Here is a 22,207-nt window from a genome sequence, read left to right as displayed (position 1 = left end):
TTGATAGATAGAATAGTTATAAAGGAAGGATTGACATTAAAAATAAACTATTATAATAAAAAAAACTATTTATATGTAAAGTGTTCAGTAATACAAGCGTGAAAGAATAATAGCATTCATTTTAAAAAATTAAAATATTCTTAGAGATAATCAAAGACATCTTTAGCTGTGTCTTCTGACTTGTCATTTACCAAATCTTCAAGGTCCTTTGGAGATTTTTTTTGGAATATCACCTGAACCTCTCTATCCAACTCGAGTGAACTAGAACGTCTTGAATCCCATTTATGCTCGTCAAAATTTTTATGGACGATGATGGCTTCCTGTGTAACGTCTATTATATGGCCTTCGAGTGTATCTTGAGACTCATTGCTTGGCGATCTTGATATGAAATGTAAGTCACTCCGCGGTCCACTATTAAAGTGTATATCTTCTACAGAATTCTGTGGCGTATTAATCAGTTTCTTGGCGGAAGTTATACTAGATTTAGTTTTTTTCCTACCAATCACACAACCTCTCGAGAAACCACCCATCCATTCAGAAAGAAGAGCAACAGCAGCCAATAGAAAACCAGCTCCGAGTAATAAGAACATGCCTTGTGTGTCCTCTAACGTAAGCCCTTTTTCTTCTATCGAAGCTATCTTCAATAAATCACTACTTCCTACCTAAATAAATTGAAATATAGTACTTAATAATGTTTTATTTGATAATCTGGCTATAAAATCATAAGTAATCAATTATATTAATTGTATACCGATAAAAGTTTTCCAGAGCTCGTTCGCTGCATTTCCCAGCGCACCTCATCATTTAATTTATCTAAAATTCCTGCCTGTAGCATTCTTCTAATATCATTGCTTAATTTTGCACCATATAGGGAATTATTTGGAAATCCAATACTAACTCCGAACGGCACAAAGCATTTATTAGATATGTGCAGTACCGAGCGCTTTGATCTACAAATTCCTTATATTACTGTATAGCCATATTAGTACATACATTACTACTTAATAATATTTAACATTACTACTTAATAATAATAACATTTATTACTATAAAAACATTTTAACCTAATTAGAAATTGTTTGTGTTATTATATATTGTACGTTCTTTCGTGTTATAACTATTGGTGAACCGAAAAAATAAAAAAAGTAATGCAAATAATATACCTAACTCAGCACATGTAATTGAATTATAGAAATTTAAATAAAAAAAATTACTCAGACATGGAGAAATTCGATTGGACAATATATTCCAATTCCGCTTGAGATCCTAAAAATGCGTATGGAAAGAAAAATGCCTTGGTCGTATTACGTATACCAGCTTTAACATCTGGCACAAACTCTATCTTTTTAAACAGTTTATTTGTCAACGGATCGGAAGAATTGATAAACCATCTTTCCCAGCCTCCACGATCTGTAAGGATTATAAATACTATAACTAATGCTCTTAATGTTGATAGAATTTCCTGGAACATTCACGTACCCAAAGTACCAACACGATAAAAGCCTGATAGTAATTGTTGTATAGTGTCCACCGTCTCAGGAAAAATGGGTAAAGTTACAAATGCTATAATTGATCCTGTATAACAACTTGTAATGATGATGGTAAATACCCAATACCAACCTAATAACATAAATTTTATTAAATAATAATATAATTAAAAAACTTAAAAATTAAGACATCTTACCGATCAACAATCGCGTAGTAATCTTTGTTGTTTTGCTCCAAGATTTTTTCCCCACAAAAGTGAAACAATTAGTGAATGTCCCAAAGACGTACCAAAACATGTTTTCGATTTCTCCTTTATCATTAATCAAATGGCGCAAAGTGTGTTTGTCTGAGAAAGCTAATGGAAAAATTCCTATTAAATAGCTAAATGTTAATGCTACCCATACGTGCCAGTGGAACGGACCTAGAATTGCGCGGTATCTGAAAACCATTAAGAACATGCAGAAATAAATTTTATCGTACTTTTTCTTATGACTCGTACCGTTATCCTACATATTTGTAGAGTATATAGGCAGAACCTTACAATTAATTACTTTCTTAAAGTACAGCTTAAAATTAACAAATACAAATATTTTTACCCAACTTTCAAAAAAGGAGGTTCTCAATTCGTCGATTTTTTTTTCCAATAGTTGAATTTGGACCCAATATCATAATATTTGATGAGGTCTAATTAAATTATTAATTAACCATTAGATTATAGAATTATAAATTAAACAGTTAACTAACCGGGGTAATGCCGTAGATGTCAATGTAATAAATACTGCACAATCTTGGGAATGAGAAAAACTCATGTCTATATTACTAGTCCTTTCACTTGTTACGTACATTCCTGACACACCTATGTCTGCTCTAGACATAGCTACTTCATTTGTGACTGCGTCGCCTGGCCTAAATTTATTTTAAACTTTATTGTTTAATATATTAAACAATGTAAAATATTTTTAATAGCTGACTAAATCTAGCACATAATTGTTACCCTAATTCTCCGCTATGAGGCTCAATAATTTCTACGGAAAAGTTATTTCTTTCTGCCAATAAATTTAGAATTCTAATTTCAAGTCCATCCCAGATGATTTTAGGATTTCCACCGTCGGCATCTGTGTGAATTCTATAAAACAACGAAAATAGATGTTTATATTATTAAAAAATACTATTGAATACTTTAGAATGTCACGAGTCAAATCTTTTTCAAGTATTATTTGTTTGAAATTTATATAAATTGTACCTCCTAAAAGTAAAAGGTGGCTGATTGGCGGCAGCTACAACAAATCTGTGACCTGCATAACCTTTCGTCATTTTTGTTGGGAATAGATTGACGTGTCGAGAAAACTTCCCATGACTCCAAGAACACAGTACTTTTGGCTTACTAGCACCTAAGCCGTCGGTGTATAAAATATGCGTGTACAAGATATATGCAGCTTCCTGCAAGTATTTTAATCTGTTACATTTCAACAATTTAATTAGGTTTCGGGATTTTTACACATTTTATATGAAATTCTTTAACCGGATTAAACGTTTTTACGAGTAGTTTAGCCGTGACTGCTACTGGAAAGTGTTCAAACGACGTTTTCCAAAAAATATATGATACAAAATATATGCGAATAATTCGGTTAGAATAGTGCTTATTTTCTGTTTATTATTTATTATTTTTTTATTTATCACGCACATAACAGGGTAGACATAGAGTGTCTATTAAAAAAATCATTCAATATAAGTGTCACCGACTCTTACCGAGTTATCATCATCCTTAAAACTCTGTCCAATAACTACTAAATTGATAAAATATCTGGATAAAGGCCCCGCTAGAAATTCTTGAACAGCCCATTGCGAAGATCTAGCGACCACTACTACTTTACTCTTAGATTGTTTACCCAGGACTTTAGCGCTGCTTTTGACATCACTTAGAAAAACAATGAAGTGGAAGCATTCATATCTTGGCTGAAGAAGCCTTGGCTCTTTTATTATATCCTTATCATCAATATAGCCATGTATAAACGATACTGGGAAACTTTTAAATAAATCTTTGAAAAGATATCCTTCACGTGCTTTGATTCGATCGTCGTAAAGGATCACTGGAGTACATTCATTTAGATACGTCAATGTTATATTGTGGATCAACTGAATAAGAGAAGGATTTTGATCGAAGGTCTTAGTCTGACTTAAAAACATTTCGTGCCACTTTTCCTCTCTTGTCTTAGGGTGTCCGTGAAATACTGGATCGGCATTTCTCTTGATTGTTACAGTTTTCATAGTAGTATTCATAGAAAACAATTTTTTAATTTTCGTTTCTTTAATATGCTTATGGAAATTTCTGGACTTTCTATAAGTCTTAGAAAATAGTTGATGATAACGCAAAATTGATTTTTCACCTAAATTATTCAAACCAAACTTTGTAATGTATTTTTCATTACAAGAAATTATAACGCATGTCAAATTTAAAGTAAATAAAGTTAGTATTGTAAATTTCATTTTGAACGTCTCGTCTCAGCTATTCACCTACTATTGTAGAAATGGAGCAAATCCTATCTTTTTATAGACTTTTGTAAACCTTGGTTTCCTAAATGTCATCCAGGTGTTATGATTGAAATTTTATTTTTTATGAAGTCTATCGCTTCACGGTCACGCATAACATATGCATGGAACCTTGAAAATTTATGACGCTTTTCATTTTCAGGTAATCGAAATTTTTATTATGAAATATATAAATAAAAAATACTTATTGTAGGTAACATTGAACTAAAAACATTTTTTTAATTTATGAGTATTTATTTTTTTATCTTTTAAATGCTTTAAAAAAATTGTTTTTATTGTTCTAAAATTTAATATTTTTTCTTCTGCTGTAAGGCAAAAATCACATTTATATTACTGGAATTGATTAGGAAAACAAAGAAAATGTTTGAAATGAAATGATTATGAAATTATATACATATACTGGAGAGTATAATAAAATAAAACATCACAACTTATTATATCATTTTATTACGCCGCACTGGTTGAGTCATTTACATATGCGATATTTATCTACTAAAATGAATGCAAAAAGTACATTTAAAAGAAAAATAAGGGTCCCAATTCAAAAATCTAGTCACACGAACGATTAAGTCACAAATACATAATAATATATCAAATATTACAATTCATATAAAAAATGGAACTATCAATTTTAAATATTAAATCTATATTTACAATTAAACTTATCAATATTGCAATAGTTAAATAGATCTTTTGCAAGCGCTACATTCAATATGTCATAGACTTAGTTTTTTTGTATTTATGTAACAAACCATCCATTTAATAAAAAAACTTTAGTCATTAAAAAATATCACTATTGCAAGTAAAAAATTTAAATATATTAGTAGTTATGTTGCTTTTCCCATCATTTTAAAAATATTTAGCTGTCACATAAACATGTGCTTCATCAATAAAGCGATGCAGACAGACGTCTACGTGACGCTAACAATAATATTAATTGAAACAATACGGGATATACAATAATAGCCCAACAGTATGATATATTGAGAATAGTTTTCAGATAATTAATATTTATTATTCATTTTGAAATTCAAAAAAAATAATATTACTAAAAAAATACAAAATTTCTTAAAATTTTAGTTAAGCGCTTACAACACACACTTACGTTTAACTTAATAAAAATAGATACTAACTATATTTACAATTGTATAAAAAGGCAGTATCAACCACAACTCTGGCAAGATTAAAAATATTTTCTAATTTTTAATATGGCTTGCATTATATATGAAAATGATTAATTCTTTCAAAATGGTGACGATTTAACACCCAATGGGTGAAAAATTACAAAACTATTTTTATAAACTCGTATAAAAGTAATATCTATCGATATACCTAAATTTATTTCATTCCAAAAAGAGTATTTCAGAGTATTACACTTAATAATAATAAAATCGAACACGTAATAGGAAAATATAAAGCAGACATTCTATGCGACGCAGCACGAAACAATTAAATTATATTTGTAGATGTTTTAGATGTACTCGTATTTCTTTCTGTTTAGAATCGTTTGATTGAAAACATACAATATCACAGTTTCCAATACAAAACAATATAAATTTACATATATTAATGTAAATAAAGCAAAAGGAAAATAAAAAAAACGATACAATCGATTGAAACCTTTGTTTTGTGACCATCTAATCTAAATGGCACTTACTAGTTGATGACAAAACAGTGATTGATAATAATTTACTAGCAGAGTGATCCTTGCCTCGTTGGCTTAAAGCACGTCCTAACGGATCATCTTGATATGTGGTAGTGTCCGACCAAAGCGTGTAATAATTTTTACTACCGATAAAATTAATGAAGTTTAAAAAAAGTTAAAAAGACCAAATTTAGATTTTACTAAAATTAAAACAATAAGCAGTTCTCAAATAAGTGTACTGTAGCTCAAATATTTAACTATATATCACGGATAAATTAAACTTGTACATATCCTTATTTATAGTTATATTAAATTAAATAGTAATAATAGTTTTTAATTTTCAAATAGAAAATCAATTTCAACAAACATCTGAATATTTTGCATCAAGTATTGCAGAAGTTCTAATAATAAATTAATTGCTATTAACACAATCAGGTTGAGCGTTGATCTTCGATCGGACACTAGTAATTTGTATACACCTACTTATATTTATATATTATTCTTCGATGTCGTTATCAATACGTGACGATCTGATGCCAGTTTTACCGGTCCAAGGGTATATTTCAGGACAAGGCTGACAGGTCCTCATATATCGCACCCCAGATTTGTGCCAAAGGTTACATACTTTTGGATTATTGCACTTCTTAGGTCGATCCTGAAAGAAATTAAATGAGTACTTTAGTAATTGTTAATGAAAATATATTTTTAAATGTGTAATGTTCTCAATATTTAATTGTTGAATTCACCATGTCGTACGGCTCGACAATGGTTTTAAATTAGCAATATACGAGTATATAGAGGTATCATTTCGACGCATGTAACAATTATAAACAATTAACTTCAACATAGTGTGAATTCAATATTAATAATCATGGATATCTTTTTCGGAGATTACTTAAATTTAATACATAGCCATCGCGGGCAGTATGCAGCTGACACGTGAGACTCAGTGCACTTATCTATAAATTATTAACACATTACGGAAAATGTCGAAAGATACAAAATAGTAACAATATAAAATTACCTGATAATTGCATTGGAATGGTTGGAAGTTGTTCAACCGTGATATAGGTGTTGGGTCTCTCACCCATTGGATAGCTTGCCAGTTTGTTATGATCCATACATCGTTCATTTGATTAATAAAGTCTAAGAACTTGATGAACCCTTCTTTGTGATGAGGTTGAGTGAACCACGCAGCGTGGTAGAATAGACCGAATGGTGCTCTGTAATAAAAAAAGGTTTTTTAGGTTCACGCTTTATCCCGCGTCGCAGAGTAGACAGGGACCTTACCTTTACTCAATTTTCATTCGAATTGGGATAAATTTGAGGGAATAAAACCAAAGCGGTAAAAAGAAATGACTAATTTCGTCGAATAATGACCGACCCCACAACTATTGTGTTGTTAGTGAGACACTAAATCACAAGCCACGATTGTCTCATTTTATAAATATAATATTTAAAAAACTTTGAAAAATATGGAAAATTACAACTCAACAAACAATAATATAATATTTTTTTTAATAAATCAAATAATCAATACCTGTTACTAGTATAATGTCTGTCGAAATTTTTCAAAATCATTTTGTAGACTCCATCCGAATCAGGTGGGTTGGCACATGCATCTCCCATAGAGCAACGACCGCCGTTCAAATCTTGCCACATTACCATAGGCACTTCCCAAACTCCTGAAATTATTATAATAAATAAAATATAAGCACTGGCGACATTATGGAGCGCACTGCACACATTCTTTAAAATTTGCACAATTTAAACATGTATGTATATCTAAATCATAAGAATGTTTCAAGGTAATAAAATGCGATGTTTTTTAATAACTAACAGATAAGTATATCTATTAGTTATTATTTAATAATATACATATAAGATAATTGAAGATTTTTCTGTTTAAAAATATGTGCGATCATATAGAATATAGACTGAAATATTTTAGATATAAAAATCTAAATAAACAACTATTTTTACCTGGATATGATTTAGTTGGGCATGGTGGGATCATGCAGTCATGGAATAATTTGTAGTCCAAAGTGTACGGCCAACTCGGTGGTTTGTTTTCATAAACGGGAAGTGATGAATCATAAGTGAAATTAGAATCGTACAACATTTTAAACATTTTGTTACCACCAACGGACAAGAAGGGGGCTCTCATGCCTCTGACATCTTCAAGTTTTACACCACCATATGCTGATAAAATTTCCCTTTGCCCACCCACTTCTCTGTTCCACTTCTTTTGAGAAAATTGCTCCCCAAAACTATGACTAAAATGTAGAAAATATTTTAAGCAACTATTTTTATGCTAAGAAAAAATATGAAAAGAATGTAATTAAAGTTATGGAAATTTCAGATTTAGACCAAACCCTGAGTTAAAGAAATTAGCAAAATCATATTAAGACTAAATAAGAATAAAATCGAAATAAATATACTAAAGTAAATATTGAAAGAATATATGTACTCGTAAGTAATTTTCGATGTAGTGCAAAAATGTGTAAAAAGTTCTTTTATTTAAATTAAAAATTTGTGCAATGTGTAATTTGTTATCAGTGCGAATAATTTCCAATAACTTACGACACAGTATGTGAAGCCATCTCATGTCCAGCTGAATAAAGATTTTGGACTTGACTGTAGTCGGTCCACTCATGAGAGACATAGAATGTGGCCGATATTGGGCAACCATTGGGGTTGACACGACCTTTCTCGAATAAGTCGGAGTAAAGTCCCTTATTTAAATCGTTTACTGAATCATCAAATGTCAGCAGTACAATTTGCGGGATGTTATCCATTGGTAGTTCGCCTGTTTGTCGCGGGATATAGGTTGTGCATGTATTCGAGCAAATAAGGTATGTGCCAGGAAAGGATAGAGTAGAGGTAAGTATTTGGTTAAAGTTAAAGGTAGATAGGAAGGAAGAAAAGAAAGAAAACCAAATTAATAAAATATTATAAACTTGATAACAGCTTAGTAAGTAGTAATAATTTATATAATAACAGTAATAATGTATATAAGTTTCTGTATATACATACATATATGCGTAAATAGATGGCCAAGAAACTGTTAGTTATAAACATGAGTCGAATAATCAAAGTTTACCCTCCAATTAGGCTTGTTTTTGAATATTAGACCCAAAAATTTATAATATATTCCTGTGTAACATAACAAGACCTCTATAGAAAGAAAGTATCAGATTCAGCAGTGAAGTCTTCTATTTAAGTCACTTACGATATAGTATGTGAGGCAAATTCGTGGCCATCTGCATATAAATTTTGCACTTGGCTATAATCAGTCCATTCGTGGGAAACATAAAAAGTTCCCGTAATAGGACAACCATTTGGGTTGACACGTCCTTTTTCAAAAATTTCTTCGTAGTAAATTTTATTTAAATCATTTACTGCATCGTCGAATGTAATAAGTACAATTTGCGGTACTTCGTTGGCGCGTAAATTTCCTAAGATATACACGTAGTTTAGTTTTATATAATATCAGGCTATGGAAAACAATAGAAAGTCCAGAATTACTATAAATTACGCTTGATAATAAGAGTGTTTGTATAGGAAAAACGTACCTGGAATGTCTTTTCCGCCACAGAAACAGTCGGGCAATAGGCAAACGTCTTTCCTACATTTAGCTGCTGTCTTGTCGGGAGTCGGTTGAGGATAGACAGGTGCTGGTCGATTAGGAGGATTTGTGTAGATATCCACCTCAGATACTTTTGATACAATTGCTGTAGATGGCTTTAACGTAGGACGGCTGCGACTATAAATAAAAACATACATCTCATTACTACCCTCATCATAATTAAGTATATCTTCAAAAATAATATGTGTAAGTTTATGTTTGATCAAAACAAAACATAAATTGACAAGCAATATTTTTTCTACAAAAAGCAAATAATTTGACATGAATCTAACGTTGGAGGTGTTCCTCTATTAGGAGTCTGTTGTGAAGAGCCCGATGCACCTGAAGTGGAATAATGAGCTGAACCACGTCCTCTCGTAATCGATGGCCTGCAATGAAACATTTGTAGAAAAATAGTTCACTATAAATTACTCATTAGTATGCGTGATTTTAGATGAAAGCAAAAATTAAATGATTTATTAATTATTTTATTACATTCAATGTTAATGTTTTGACGTTATACTAACACTGAACACTTAATTTTTATAACTAATAAGTTAATCGAAGCAAATTTATAAAAAAATTGATAAACATAAATATATATCGTCATGCATAAGTATAACGAGATATATATACTTTGACAAACTATAGGTGCATAATTTAAGAAAAATTACACTGTGTGCATAGGGTGCCTTTAAAAAAGTTGGTTATATACTTAACTTTTTATAAAATATATAAATTAGTAAATCTTTCATTTTATTTATATAATTCAAAATAGCATCGAAAAAAATGTGCAGGAAATGAAAATGGTCGCGTCAGGAGTTAACAATTCAGGACAACTCAACCGACTGGAAGTCCCCCAATGATATGCCTATGTAGAAAAGAATGATAAGCGATAGATTTAGATAGCAATGGGTGCCATTATCAATGTTTTTTAAAAAATATTTATTATCATGCCTGTTATATCGCGATGCGGAAAGTAAGGAGCATGAAGCCTCCACCGTCCATTAATAGATATGAAACATTAGGGTGCTATGACTACTGGCCGGCGAGTACCTCTGGTATTTGATTTCGTTGCATTTCGCATTCACTTGCAGACTGTTGTCTGATGAACAATTGGACGACGATTGGTAACTCCTGCGCCCACCTCCCATTTTTGTCGCAGCTAATTTTATGGCGGGGTTGATACGAGAAGCGCGAGTTGGAAAGGATAAACTTTTAGTGGTTGGTTTAGTTTCAATTTCAGTTTTCAAAGTTGTCGATTTAGTCGTACTAGTTGTCGAGACAATTTCACTTATATAGTCATTTATTTGTCGCTGGTAATCAGTTTCTGTCGTTGTCGTCACGTCCTCTGACTTGTACGATGTAGTGTCAATTTTATAATCAGGTTTATTGAACTCAATAGTTTCGCTAACATTAGGTATATCTTTTATCATTTTTTGATATAAACGTGATTTTTCGATATCCGACTTACCTTTTAATATTGAACTAAATTTCGATTTAGCAATGTCTTTTGAAGATGTATCATCAAATTTAGATACACTTTCTGACAATTCTGTTTCGGTTTTAGAAAGTAAATGGGGTAATTCTGTTATAAAAGATGAAGTTGGCTTGATTGAAGTTGAAAATACATTTTTATTATTGGAATTCGGTCCTATGAATGACATAGTCTCTACTGTCGGAGTAACAAACCGAATGATACTAGGATCTGTTATAATTTTCACATGCTTAATATTACTACGTAGAGGTTTTTCTGAAGTAAAATATTGTTTCTTCTTAAGAAACCCTATATTTACTACTTTTTCGTCTAAATCAGGGGAAATAGAAGATGAAGTATGTTCTGCAAAGTTAGATACGGAAGATGTTGATAAATTATTAATAAACGATTTAATCACATTTTGTACTTTATTGTTGAATACCTCTGTAGTTTGATCTGCTATAGCATCTTCTACGTGATATAGGTAATAAGAAGGTTTTCTAGGTGCAGGTTTTGTAGAACCTATAGTATTCCGTAATGGTGTAGTCGAAGGAAAACTAGTAGTAGACGTGGAAGAAACTGTAGTAGATGTTGCCCCCAAATCTTGACCGTAATTAGCTAAAGTATCTTTTTCATTATTACTAAGAGTATCTAAGCTTTTATAAGAAGATATAATGGGCTCGTTAAACTTATCATTATAGTCCAGCTCTTTCCACTTATCAGAATTTTCAATATTTGATAAATCTGTTTCACCATTATCCTTATTTTGGTTATTTATTTCAATAGGCTCTACATTTTCAGCAATGTTTTCTGTAGAGTAGCCACTATCAATGTTTACGGGCAATGGGCGTTTCAAAACAGTTTTGAGATAATATTTTGTACTATCAGTGGTAGTTGCTATGGTACTTGAACGACTTCTTGACCTAACAGTAGACGTTTCTATTGGTGGTCTTAAATAAATAGAAACATCCTCATCTTCTATTAATTCCGACCTAAAATTGTTATCACTGGAAGCAGATGGCTCATCATCTTTACTAGCAATAAATTCAGTAGTATGTTTCATTTCAGGTAAATGTATAGTACTATTTGCATCATATTGTATTCTTTGAATATGGTGCTTTTTAGTACTATTGTTAATGCGAATATTTGTTTTTGAGTTTGAAAAACTTTCAAGAGGTTTTGAAATAAGAGTTAACGTATAAGGATTGTTTGTATTGTTACCATTTCTACGTATTGAAAAACCAGTCGTTAAAGAAAACATTTTTTTATTACTCTCTGTGGGAATAATTTGAACAGTATTTAGTGGAATGTAAGCTTTCTTGTTAGTCACACGAGAAGGCAGTACACGAGTCGGTAAATTTTCTGTCGACGGTAAACTTAGTCTATAGGAGCTATCTGTCTTTTCAAAGGGCTTAGCGAGGGATGAGAAATTTATGACGGGTGATATAGTAGGAGTTAATGAAGTGGACTTATCAAAAGACTTTTGGTTTTCTAAGGGATCGGGATCGCGAATATGATTTTCATCGGTTGATGATCTGTCGAATACAAAATGAAATATGATTCTAAATTCAGCTCTCGAATAAATATATTAATTAAATAGTAATGAATTCTTATTAGAAGTACTGAAAAGTATTCTAACTTTTATTTTATAGAAGGTATTAAATATATTAAAAACAAGATACTACAAAAGGTTCCATTAAATTAATACGACATCATAAGGCCTAATAAGTAAGATTTCGTCTTCAGTCTCGTATAGTATTAATTTACTTACAAGAATTATTTTAAAGATATGTCCAAACAACCTTTAAACCGATGAAATTAGTTCCAAACCAAAATTAGTCAATCAGTCTGAAGGTTGATATATGGTGATTATGAATGATATATAAATTATGGGTACGTGGAACATATCAAAATGAAGATGATTATTTATTTATGATTTAAGCCTTGATGAAATGATAATAAAAATGGCGTATGATGTTATAATCATTCTTTTGTAGTACCTTAAGGTTGGTCGTGGCGGGGACATAGCTTCGGTGTAAGGTGCAGTTGTTGGACGTCGTGTAGTAGTGGTAGTGGTAGTAGTAGTAGTGGTGGTAGTGGTCGTGCTTGTGCTAGTTGTAGGAGGAGATGTGCGAAGGGAAGTGGCTTCGTAAACAGTCGTCCTCACGCTGCTTGGAACATGATCATAGCCCAATTCGTTACCTTCGCCCCTGGATTATTTTTATTATTATTTTTATTTTAAACTTATATTTATTTATTTAAAAGCGTTAAATTGTGATTTGGCTTTGCATAAATTAACGTATTACCTGGATGGCTGACGAATTGGTGTTTGATATTGGTTCTGGTTGCTTATCTGTAACATAATATTAAGAATTCACTAAGGACGCGATTATAAATGATAAAAATGTCCCCAAACGCGGGGAAATATACTTAGATTTTTTTTTTTTTAGCATCACGTTATATCCCATATATAGTAGTGTAGAGAACCTAGTATTAGGACACTTCAAACTACACTTTAAGTGTTCGTGTTCCGAATTCGATACATCGCATGTTAAATGGCACAAGTGAATGCCGCACTCTCTTACCAGAGCAGGAACACTAAAAATATGTACATATTTATAACAATGATAATATATGTATGCCCAATAAAATTAATAAACCGTACCTGTCCTTGAATGAGAGTATCATCGTAGTCATCCAGTGACGGCCTGGGTGTGTATGTCTCAACGGGACGACGGGCTGGAGGAGGAGTGCCGCGGTACGTCTGCTGGACTGCCGGTCGAAGCGAGGCCGTGTTATATTGCTGCACATAGTCTGCCAACACCGGTACCATACTCCCGTTAGTTGTTAAACGCCGTTTGTAATTTCGGCATTAGTGATATATTATGAAAATATTCTACTTATTTTTGTTATTGTAAGATGTTCATGTATGTACAGTGTTATTGTTATTTTGCAAAATTTTTCCACATTTAAAAATATCTGATCGAAATCAATTATTTATTATTATTCATATAATTTTATTACAATAATAATTATTTCTTTATTAATCTAGTATTGGTTATTTGTAACTTGTGAAATTTAGAGGTATTAAGGGTACAATATGATATGAAACCACCACTGTTTATTCAATATTATTTTATAAATCATAAAATAAAATCTTATAGCTTTGCATAAATTACCTATTTATAAATATTTTAATCTGTTTCCACCAAATTATTACAATTGAAAGTGATATAAATCTAATTGAAATAAAAAATCCGTATTTTTTATAATTATCACAAATATATTTTGTATTTAGCACATACAGTGGTGGCATACTTAATTGATTTTTTATGGTTTGCGTAAAGGACTGATACTAGGATTTTAAGTTAGAAAAAAATATAATAATAAATTATATTTCATCATAATAATTGGTTAACTTATTTACAATTTGGGTTATAAGTATTTCTTTTCAAATTCTCCATAATAATTCTGTCAATACAATATTTACAATGGTAATTAATGTTACATATTAAGAATTACTTATAATATACATTATATACATACCATTTCTAAAACTAGTAATGTCCCAAAATGCACTTACAATCACAGAAATAAAATCTATCTACTTACTTAATTTACTATAGTCAATATACATTCATGCATGTTAATTATATTATAAAAGTTACTTTGGCTTTAAATTAAAGGTCTTTTAAAATATTAACATTTCCAATAATGTCTGACTTTAATAATAATTAGAAAAGGACAGAATCAGGTACATACAACAATATAAACTATATTTACTCTCACAATTTTTGCCATAATTATTGTTTGAATTATAATTTATATTTCTCTAAATAAACGGTTTTACATATAGTATCATAATTTTACAAGTTTGTCCGCATGTCCGATAATAATTGAGATATTGAATAGCGTTCTTCTCACCTGTATCCTTGTACAATTCTCCATCTTCATCGTAAACGGCGTAATAAGGATCGTATTGGTCGGGACTATAGGCTTGAGAGCCATTGTACAGCATCTTCGGCCGGGGGCTCGCGGAATATGAAGACGGAGTAATGCTCTCAGTTGGTTCCAAACTGAAAAATGCATTCAAATAATAAACACATGTAGATAGTGTTTAAAAGCTAATGCACCACCATTACAAATTTTAGTGGCTCATATACTTATATCTGAGCTTTACAAGAAAGTTATTTATATGTACATAGTAATAAAAGAAATCAGTCACATTTACAGTCCGGCTGAGTCCATGTCAGAAATGTTAGTAAAGTCATTGTGCTAGGTTAGTCAAAAAAAAATATGATGAAATAGTTAACAACGATATTTTATTATATACATCTTAAAAAACGTTTTTTGTAGAAGAGGAAGAACTAATATCCTGTGTTAAAAGCATTATACATTGTGCAATATTAAAATATATTTCATGTTAGAAGGCAAGAGGATTGCGGCTGCGGTGCACAAAATTGTTTACCTGTTAGTCCTATCGTCATGTTTAGTCTTTGTTATACGAGTCTCCTGTTTAGAGTTGTCATGAGGCGTACTGTGTTTTAATTGAGCCACTATGTTGTGATGACGAATTGTGCCTCTATTTTGCTTATTCTCTTCATCATCAAGTATTATTCCTTTTTCTGTCGGCCTTGCTAATCTGTGCCTGACGGTGTATGGACGCAAAGTTGTTTGATTGAGATATTTAGGAGGTCTTAACGTGTTAGGATTATTTTCTACTCGCATTGGTTTACGAATATGAACGGTTCTATTTCGAAGATTATTATGAATTACCCGATAGCTAGAAATTTCTGGGTGCAAAAATATAGAGTTAGGACTACCAAAGTCAACCATTACTGGCACTGGTATTTTTCCAGGCATATTTTTATTTTGTTGTTTATAAGGCGCCTTAGTGACTACAGACACGTCATTGTGATTTTTCGTTGCGCTGTCCTGTCTATAAGCATTATATTTATCAGGTTTTTCTGTTGGTTGATGAGATTTTGTATGTGACGAATGACTTTCATCATACGTATCTTCATATTCTTGGTAATTCTGAGCCATAGGTGGTCTTTGAGGTCTAATTTCAGAACTGGGCATATATTTAGGTTTAACGACAGGTTCATAATAATATTGATCATCATCTTCATCATAATAATAGTCGCTCATTTCAGGAGAAGGCTTTGGTATGGGTTTACGTTTAGGTGGAATAGGAGACGTGGATGACTGTTTTGGAACTTCTGTAACTGTACTTTGCTTATACATTGACGGAGTTGTAACCGAGAATTCATGGAAAGGATTATTCCAGAAATTTTGTAGGGCATAAAGCTGCTCATTAGCTATAGTCGACACTGATTTTGGCGTGGAATGCAGAAAAGATGAAAGAAATGCATTAAGCGGCTGTACAGTAGAAGATATGTAAGGTTTATTACTAGACAATAAGTTTAAATATTGATTATTTATTTTATTGTTTCTTATAGTTGAATGGTAAATTGGTTGACTTGTAGAAGGTTGCCTAGAGATGAAACTGTCATTAGGTTGCTTGAACTTGTAAGTTATAGGAAGTTGTCTGTCATCTTTAAAATTAGGTGGTTTAAGTTTCGGTAATAAAGTTTCTAGTGGGATCCTGGCATCTTTTTGTGCTGACACACCATGATTTTGTTGAGATTGGTAATTTTGTAGCCGTATTTGTTGAAATTGCTGTTTCCCTTGTTGCTGTTGAGGTCGGTTTTGAAATTGATTACGAGTACTACTTAGTTCTACTGGCATTGTAAATGGCTTTGGTGTACTTATACCATTGTAGCTTGTGGAATGTAGTCCGCTGTCTTTATAAGATGCCGTTGTCTCCTCTACTTGTGCATTATTTGTTATTTTGGATGGTGACTTATTTTTTAATTTAGGTTTTTGCGTAACACCTACCGCTGAATTGTGATCTTTTTGTAATTTAGCTAAAAAGTCGTCAAAACTAAAATTTGGACTAGCAAAAGGATTTTCTATGTTAGAAAATTTATTGCTGGGATGAGTGTAATCATATGGAAGTTCTGAATCATCTACTTGAAAGTTATAACTTGGATGCTTATTCTCTTCTTCTGATGAATTTTCAATTTCTTCTGATGACGTTTCTTCGTCTTCTTCTTCATCATATTCGGGTATAATCTGCTTGCCAGGTGTTTTAACAACCTGTTTAGGGCTAGGCTTATTTTCTGGATTATTATTTGCTGATAATGATGTCGCCAATACTGGCTTCTCGGTGACGATCGCACTTGAAATTTGAAAGGAGTCAGGGAATGAAACTATATTAGGCTGCTTCGTAGTAGAAACAAATTGTACTTGCAAACCATTATTGTTTCCTTTCACGTTGTTGTAAAAGCCGCCTGCTAATGCAGAAAATGGATTTTCATTGTTATTTAACAAAGATATAGGAGGACTTTTTGTGATTATTTGAGAAGCCCCACTCATTTGTATGATTTTTTGATTGGAAAAATCTGGTATACTTGCTTTAAATGGCCTCAAAGGTTGAAAGTTTTCAATTTGAAATGTTGAAAATGTTTTAGGGGGAGAAAATTGATTACCATTTACAACATAAGGTTTTTGACTTTGTCCGGTGTAACTTGGTTGTCTTTGAATCTGAATATTTGGATTATAATTATACTGTTGTAAATTTATTACTTTAACAGGTTTAGTATGTACTCTATTCTTTTGAGGTGTTTTAAAATCGTTTTTTACATAAAATCTAATTTGTCTTTTTCCTCTTTCAGATTCCTCCAATATCTCTTCATCACTTTGGCTACCATTTGGCACTTCATCTTCATACTCTATATATTCCATTTCTTCATCATAATCATTTCTTTTAGATATGTCATCTGGAACTTTAGATATATTTGAAATAGGCTCTTCAATGTTTCTTTTTTTCCTTCTAAGAATGTTATAATGTATGTCATTAACTTCGTGTGTATCAGTCGAAAAGTCTTTAAGTCTGTTAGAGGGGTCAGTATCGTCATGTCTATCTATTCTGAAATGACACAGTCATTAAAGTAATGTAAAATTTTTTAATTGAACATTAAGTATTATAGTTTCATTAGTTTCAATTTACCTATAAGTTTGAGGCGCTGGTGTTACAGTGGCTGTTCTCCTGTCGTCAACTTGAGTTCCAAATGAGAATGAACCAATTTTACTATTCTGGTTGATCGAGGAAGGTATAATATTTGAATTGAGTGTTCTTCCAGAACTTATGGACTGGGACCCGTATCCATCTCTGTCCTTCTGAACTTGCCCAATCGTGGAAGGCTGACCTCTGTATACTCGTTGTTGTCGGTCATTCTCGAGTTCTTCTACTGGTGGTAAATCATCTACTTCCGCATACAACTGTTGTTGCTGTAACACAGATTTACAATATTTCACTATATAAATAACGAGTAACGAGTCTAAATTTGAAGGGGTGTCTTCTTATATTTATGTTAAAATCTTAATAAGATACGGAACTAGGAAGGACCAAAATTCTGTAGAAATTAGAAAAATATTTTTAATTTACTGCATTACGACATAATCAGAACAGTACTGATACAAACAATAAAAAACAAGAATTTACAATACTAGTTGTTATACTGCAACTTTTAATTATACAAAGTATATAATTATACACTTTTTATTTATTTTTAATAATATAATAATAATATACCTTTTCGTATTCTTGCCGATTAAACTTAGGTTGACCTCGAGAAGTGATAACAGGATTCGGCTGCGCCCTCTGTGGCGGAGGAGGATTACGGCGCGGTGGGGGACGGGGTGGAGGCTCCCTCTCATTTAGTCGTTCCAAGTCTTCTGCTACCACAGCACCAGTGGCGTCGCAGCCCACATTACGTGGCCAATCACATGTTTGGAGCTCGTGGCTATAAAATAAAAGAAAATCTTGCAATATAGAAACAAATAAACAAAAATATCTTGCTTTTGCAAATCGAAACATTAATTTTATACTAGAAGGATTTTTAAATTATGATAGTGTTAGCGGGCCCGGCAGATGTCGTATTGCCTATTGGCAAAATGTATTTAATCCAGCTCAATAATTTATGTAAGTTATCACACTCACGAGAATCTATTATTTTTATCATAATTGCTTCGCTCTGGTAGACAAAGCCCGGCGTTGAATTCCTCGACTCACCGCACAGAGTCATTAGTCGGAAAGAAGGGACCAGTGTATCTTAATAAGGGTTTTCTCCCTACCCAGCTATACAGCATAAACCTAGAAAAATATTGCAAAATTGGCAGTTTTTATGATTTTAATAACATTTACCTGTACATAAGGCCACCAGTGCATGATTCGAGTAACGCGCCCCCGAACACGCATACGTAATACAACGTGCAATCGGTGGGATGAGGGTAGTATCCAAATTCTTCAGGACAGTCAAAATCAACTTCCCTCTTTATATCTGCCGCAACGGGCACGCTTCGTATAGGGCCGGAGCGCTGCCGTGACCCGCGGTCCTGTGCTCCGAGACATTCTGTAAAGATAAAAGAATATAAGAAAAAGACGTAAAAAGACTTAGAAGAAATAAATAAATCAGCTAGAAAAAGAGAGGGTAAACCCAGAGGTAATTTGATTTGTATTTCTTAGGTTAATTTAAATAATATTTTAATATTTTAAAAATCTTTCATGCAAACGTAAACGCAAAAAATAATTAATTATACAAGTAAAAACTGCAAATGCAGAAAATACATAAATAAAACGTCATTTTATTAATTTTTATTCGTACAGTGATTTTATTTACAGTAAAAATAGATTTTTATTTAATGATTTCCTATTTATTATTACCTTAACACTTAAGGAACTATGTAATCAAGACTGCGCCGTTGATAGCTATTCTAAGAGAACTATTCAGAACAATTGCACCACCGGCCTTGTAGATAACAAAATTAAACTACACTTGCATTCACTTAAACTAACTGCACTGATATAACCACACCTCACATTATTTACTCATAATATTGAAATCTATTTGCTTTTTTAGATCACTCATTAGTATCTTTCATAAGTTTATTATATTTACTTACATATATAAGTAGTTTCATAAAAATACTTGTTAGTTATTTAAAATTAAGAAACCGTGGCAATGATGGCGTCAATAATAATTAAGCAACACGCTTAAAAGCTATAGGCTTCTAATAAATAAATATTAAAGCAATTTTATGTTGATAGTCCACTTTCCGCCGTCTTCTGGAGGCATTGGGTGTTGAGTGGCGGAACTCAACGACGCGTTTTACCTCGACACCAGAGCGAAGAAATAAAAATATGAAATATTTCATTTCTTCGTGTGAGAATCGAACCTGCTGTACCACTCAGGCTTTTAAATCTATCATTATGTATTAATAATTTTGAGTATTTATCACGTCATACAATCACGAGGAGTGTGGGATTTAGGGCAGCGGCTGACTCCCGCGCACGTTTGAACTATTAATATACTATATAACTAGAAATATAGCAAATATTTTTGAGATTTTACTACAATTATTATGTTAACACTTCAAGTGTATGATAAAGAAAATGATAAAGTGGCACTTATTACTTAGCTTTCAAAAGTTTAAGGCCGTCATGACACAGTTGACATGTACCGGACAGAACGCAATAAAGGTATTATTAAATATATAAAAGATAGATATTTCTTCGAAAAAGAAAAAGGAGACATTTAGTTCCTATTACGGATATCTAAATAATTTTAAATAGGCGTATTTTCTTTAAACTTAGAAATATTGGGCTGCTCTATTATTTATATTATTTGAGGTATTGCGTATTTAGTGACGGAACCTAACGCCTGGCTTACGCCTTATGCCAGAACAAAGAAATGAAAATGTTAAGAAATAGTAATTCATTCCCTCGAATGGGGATCGAACCCATAACTGACACGTTACCCTTGTACTTCTGGACCATGACAGCTTTTATAAATATGTAATAGTTTGCAAATAACAAAATAATAAAGTAATTACAATACATCATTAGCTACCTCTCTCATGAACAAATGTACGGCTGTCATATGTTGTAACGTACCGCCTATAAAATAACAAAGACATAGCTATAAACAATAGTTAATAATGCTAGCACAAAGAATTATTCTCCCATAGCGAAATAACGTAAAACTACACCGTAACAATATAGATATTTCAATCAATTAATTTCCATGGCTATCAATTTAAGGGCTATTAGCTATATTGATTGTTAATTTTGTAAGTTACTTACACAATGCAATAGCCCTATATTAAAATAATAAAATATTTAGTTTGTAAATCATTAATTTTTTAAAAATCAACACTGAGAAGATAAAAAACTGAACGTAGCGGGAATCAAACCTGCTCCTTTTGGCGCGTTCAGGCGCTTTCTATTCAGTTGACACAGCCTTCGCGTTAAGCGCATAAAAAATGGATGTAAAAAATATTAGTAATTCTTATTCTTAAAAAAAAGGGTTTAGCAGATATGTTTCGAAGTATAAAGTTTAGTATAGGCTAAGAACTAGCTACCGTTTAATTGGCATTTAACTTTATTAATATAATTATTTTTATAAAGTAAAAAGGTACATATTTTGTATGGAAAAAATTAAAATACATTTTTATAAATCCCATAAAAAAAGAAAAAAAAAGATTTTTAGTACTACTTTATATATAGTCATGTCAACAACACAAGTAAATATATTAATCGTACATCGACCTATACTTTTACGTACATATTCCTTTAAATGTATTCTATTTATTTTGCACGGAACAAGTTTACTATTAAGCGCTACGAGGTGTAGGCGGCCAGAGCAGTTCCAATTTATTTTTATAATTTACATTCATTGTATGTCTAAATGCGTTAACAGATTTTGTTTTTTTTTTATAGAATCTTAATGAAGAAAAAGGAAAAGTAGGAATGTGCCATATGACTTTAATTGGTAAGAAACCACATATAAATAATTAAACCATTTAGCATTATTGAAAATTTGTCTTGCTATGTCCCTTATAAGTACAGTAAAAAATAATATTGTAGATTACTTCCGGCCCTTTTCGAGTAAGTGTTGAAATTTGTTTTATATGTCTATAGACTCTAATTTACTTTTTAACCCGAATATTTATTTGTTGTTACATAAATGAATAATAGGTGTGATTTTATTTAAGTTTTTATACATTTCCATACAGGATTCGTTAAGGCGTGCATAATTCTGAGGAATTATATTTAAAATATTAATTATAATATTAATTACTAACTAAAAACAGCAACTGCTCGCCCTCTCCCTCATTTAATTTTCAAAACATTACTTGTTGAGTGCCTGAAAGGTACTCTACATCCCGCTTTATACATATACTAAAGCTGAGAAATGATTTTTTTTTATATTAATTAGTAAAAAATTGTTCAAATTACAATTATTTCTATTATATGTATAATTAGTTAATTTATACACTAAATGAATCAACT

At 31.6% G+C, this 22,207-nt stretch overlaps 2 protein-coding genes across 5 annotated transcripts in view; both read right to left on the bottom strand.

The window, feature by feature from the left end:
- Positions 1 to 76: 76 nt before the first annotated feature.
- Ir21a (Ionotropic receptor 21a) lies at positions 77 to 4,099 on the bottom strand. The gene is made up of 9 exons (XM_085190915.1): positions 3,238 to 4,099; positions 2,732 to 2,928; positions 2,483 to 2,614; positions 2,233 to 2,394; positions 1,685 to 1,926; positions 1,480 to 1,620; positions 1,215 to 1,410; positions 752 to 950; positions 77 to 662 (listed from the first exon to the last, which is right to left on the bottom strand). Exons 1-9 carry the CDS (start codon positions 3,973 to 3,975, stop codon positions 141 to 143), a joined length of 2,529 nt encoding a protein of 842 aa, XP_085047041.1. The 5' UTR covers positions 3,976 to 4,099; the 3' UTR covers positions 77 to 140.
- Positions 4,100 to 4,467: 368 nt separating this feature from the next.
- The window catches only part of LOC146535903 (uncharacterized), an 89,136-nt gene continuing 71,396 nt past the window's right edge, over positions 4,468 to 22,207 (bottom strand). The window contains exons 2-17 of one of the 4 annotated variants that reach the window (XM_085190911.1): positions 19,061 to 19,268; positions 18,449 to 18,659; positions 17,864 to 18,144; positions 15,257 to 17,782; positions 14,713 to 14,864; positions 13,454 to 13,602; positions 13,095 to 13,141; positions 12,789 to 12,998; positions 10,368 to 12,323; positions 9,605 to 9,700; positions 9,259 to 9,449; positions 8,267 to 8,492; positions 7,667 to 7,959; positions 7,224 to 7,368; positions 6,708 to 6,906; positions 4,468 to 6,338 (exon numbers count right to left, since the gene is read on the bottom strand). In XM_085190911.1, the coding sequence (XP_085047037.1) occupies positions 6,180 to 6,338; positions 6,708 to 6,906; positions 7,224 to 7,368; positions 7,667 to 7,959; positions 8,267 to 8,492; positions 9,259 to 9,449; positions 9,605 to 9,700; positions 10,368 to 12,323; positions 12,789 to 12,998; positions 13,095 to 13,141; positions 13,454 to 13,602; positions 14,713 to 14,864; positions 15,257 to 17,782; positions 17,864 to 18,144; positions 18,449 to 18,659; positions 19,061 to 19,268 (7,049 nt within the window). In that variant the 3' untranslated portion in view covers positions 4,468 to 6,179. The remainder of the gene's footprint in view (positions 6,339 to 6,707; positions 6,907 to 7,223; positions 7,369 to 7,666; positions 7,960 to 8,266; positions 8,493 to 9,258; positions 9,450 to 9,604; positions 9,701 to 10,367; positions 12,324 to 12,788; positions 12,999 to 13,094; positions 13,142 to 13,453; positions 13,603 to 14,712; positions 14,865 to 15,256; positions 17,783 to 17,863; positions 18,145 to 18,448; positions 18,660 to 19,060; positions 19,269 to 22,207) is intronic. The other 3 variants (XM_085190912.1, XM_085190913.1, XM_085190914.1) reach the window with 3 other exon arrangements.

This window comes from Heliconius melpomene, chromosome 10, assembly GCF_056956725.1.
Source record: "Heliconius melpomene rosina isolate 202511_hmr_F chromosome 10, ASM5695672v1, whole genome shotgun sequence".
NCBI classification, from domain to species: domain Eukaryota; kingdom Metazoa; phylum Arthropoda; class Insecta; order Lepidoptera; family Nymphalidae; genus Heliconius; species Heliconius melpomene.
Note: the sequence above shows the minus strand (reverse complement) of the source record. Positions and strands in the feature narration are given on the sequence as shown.

Coding starts and splice junctions, on each gene's coding strand:
- Ir21a (XM_085190915.1), bottom strand. CDS start 3,975: ATGAAATTTACAATACTAACTTTATTTACTTTAAATTTGACATGCGTT. Junction 2,929..3,237: donor TTAAGGATGATGATAACTCG/GTAAGAGTCGGT, acceptor AAATACTTGCAG/GAAGCTGCATATATCTTGTA. Junction 2,395..2,482: donor CCTCATAGCGGAGAATTAGG/GTAACAATTATG, acceptor AAATAAATTTAG/GCCAGGCGACGCAGTCACAA.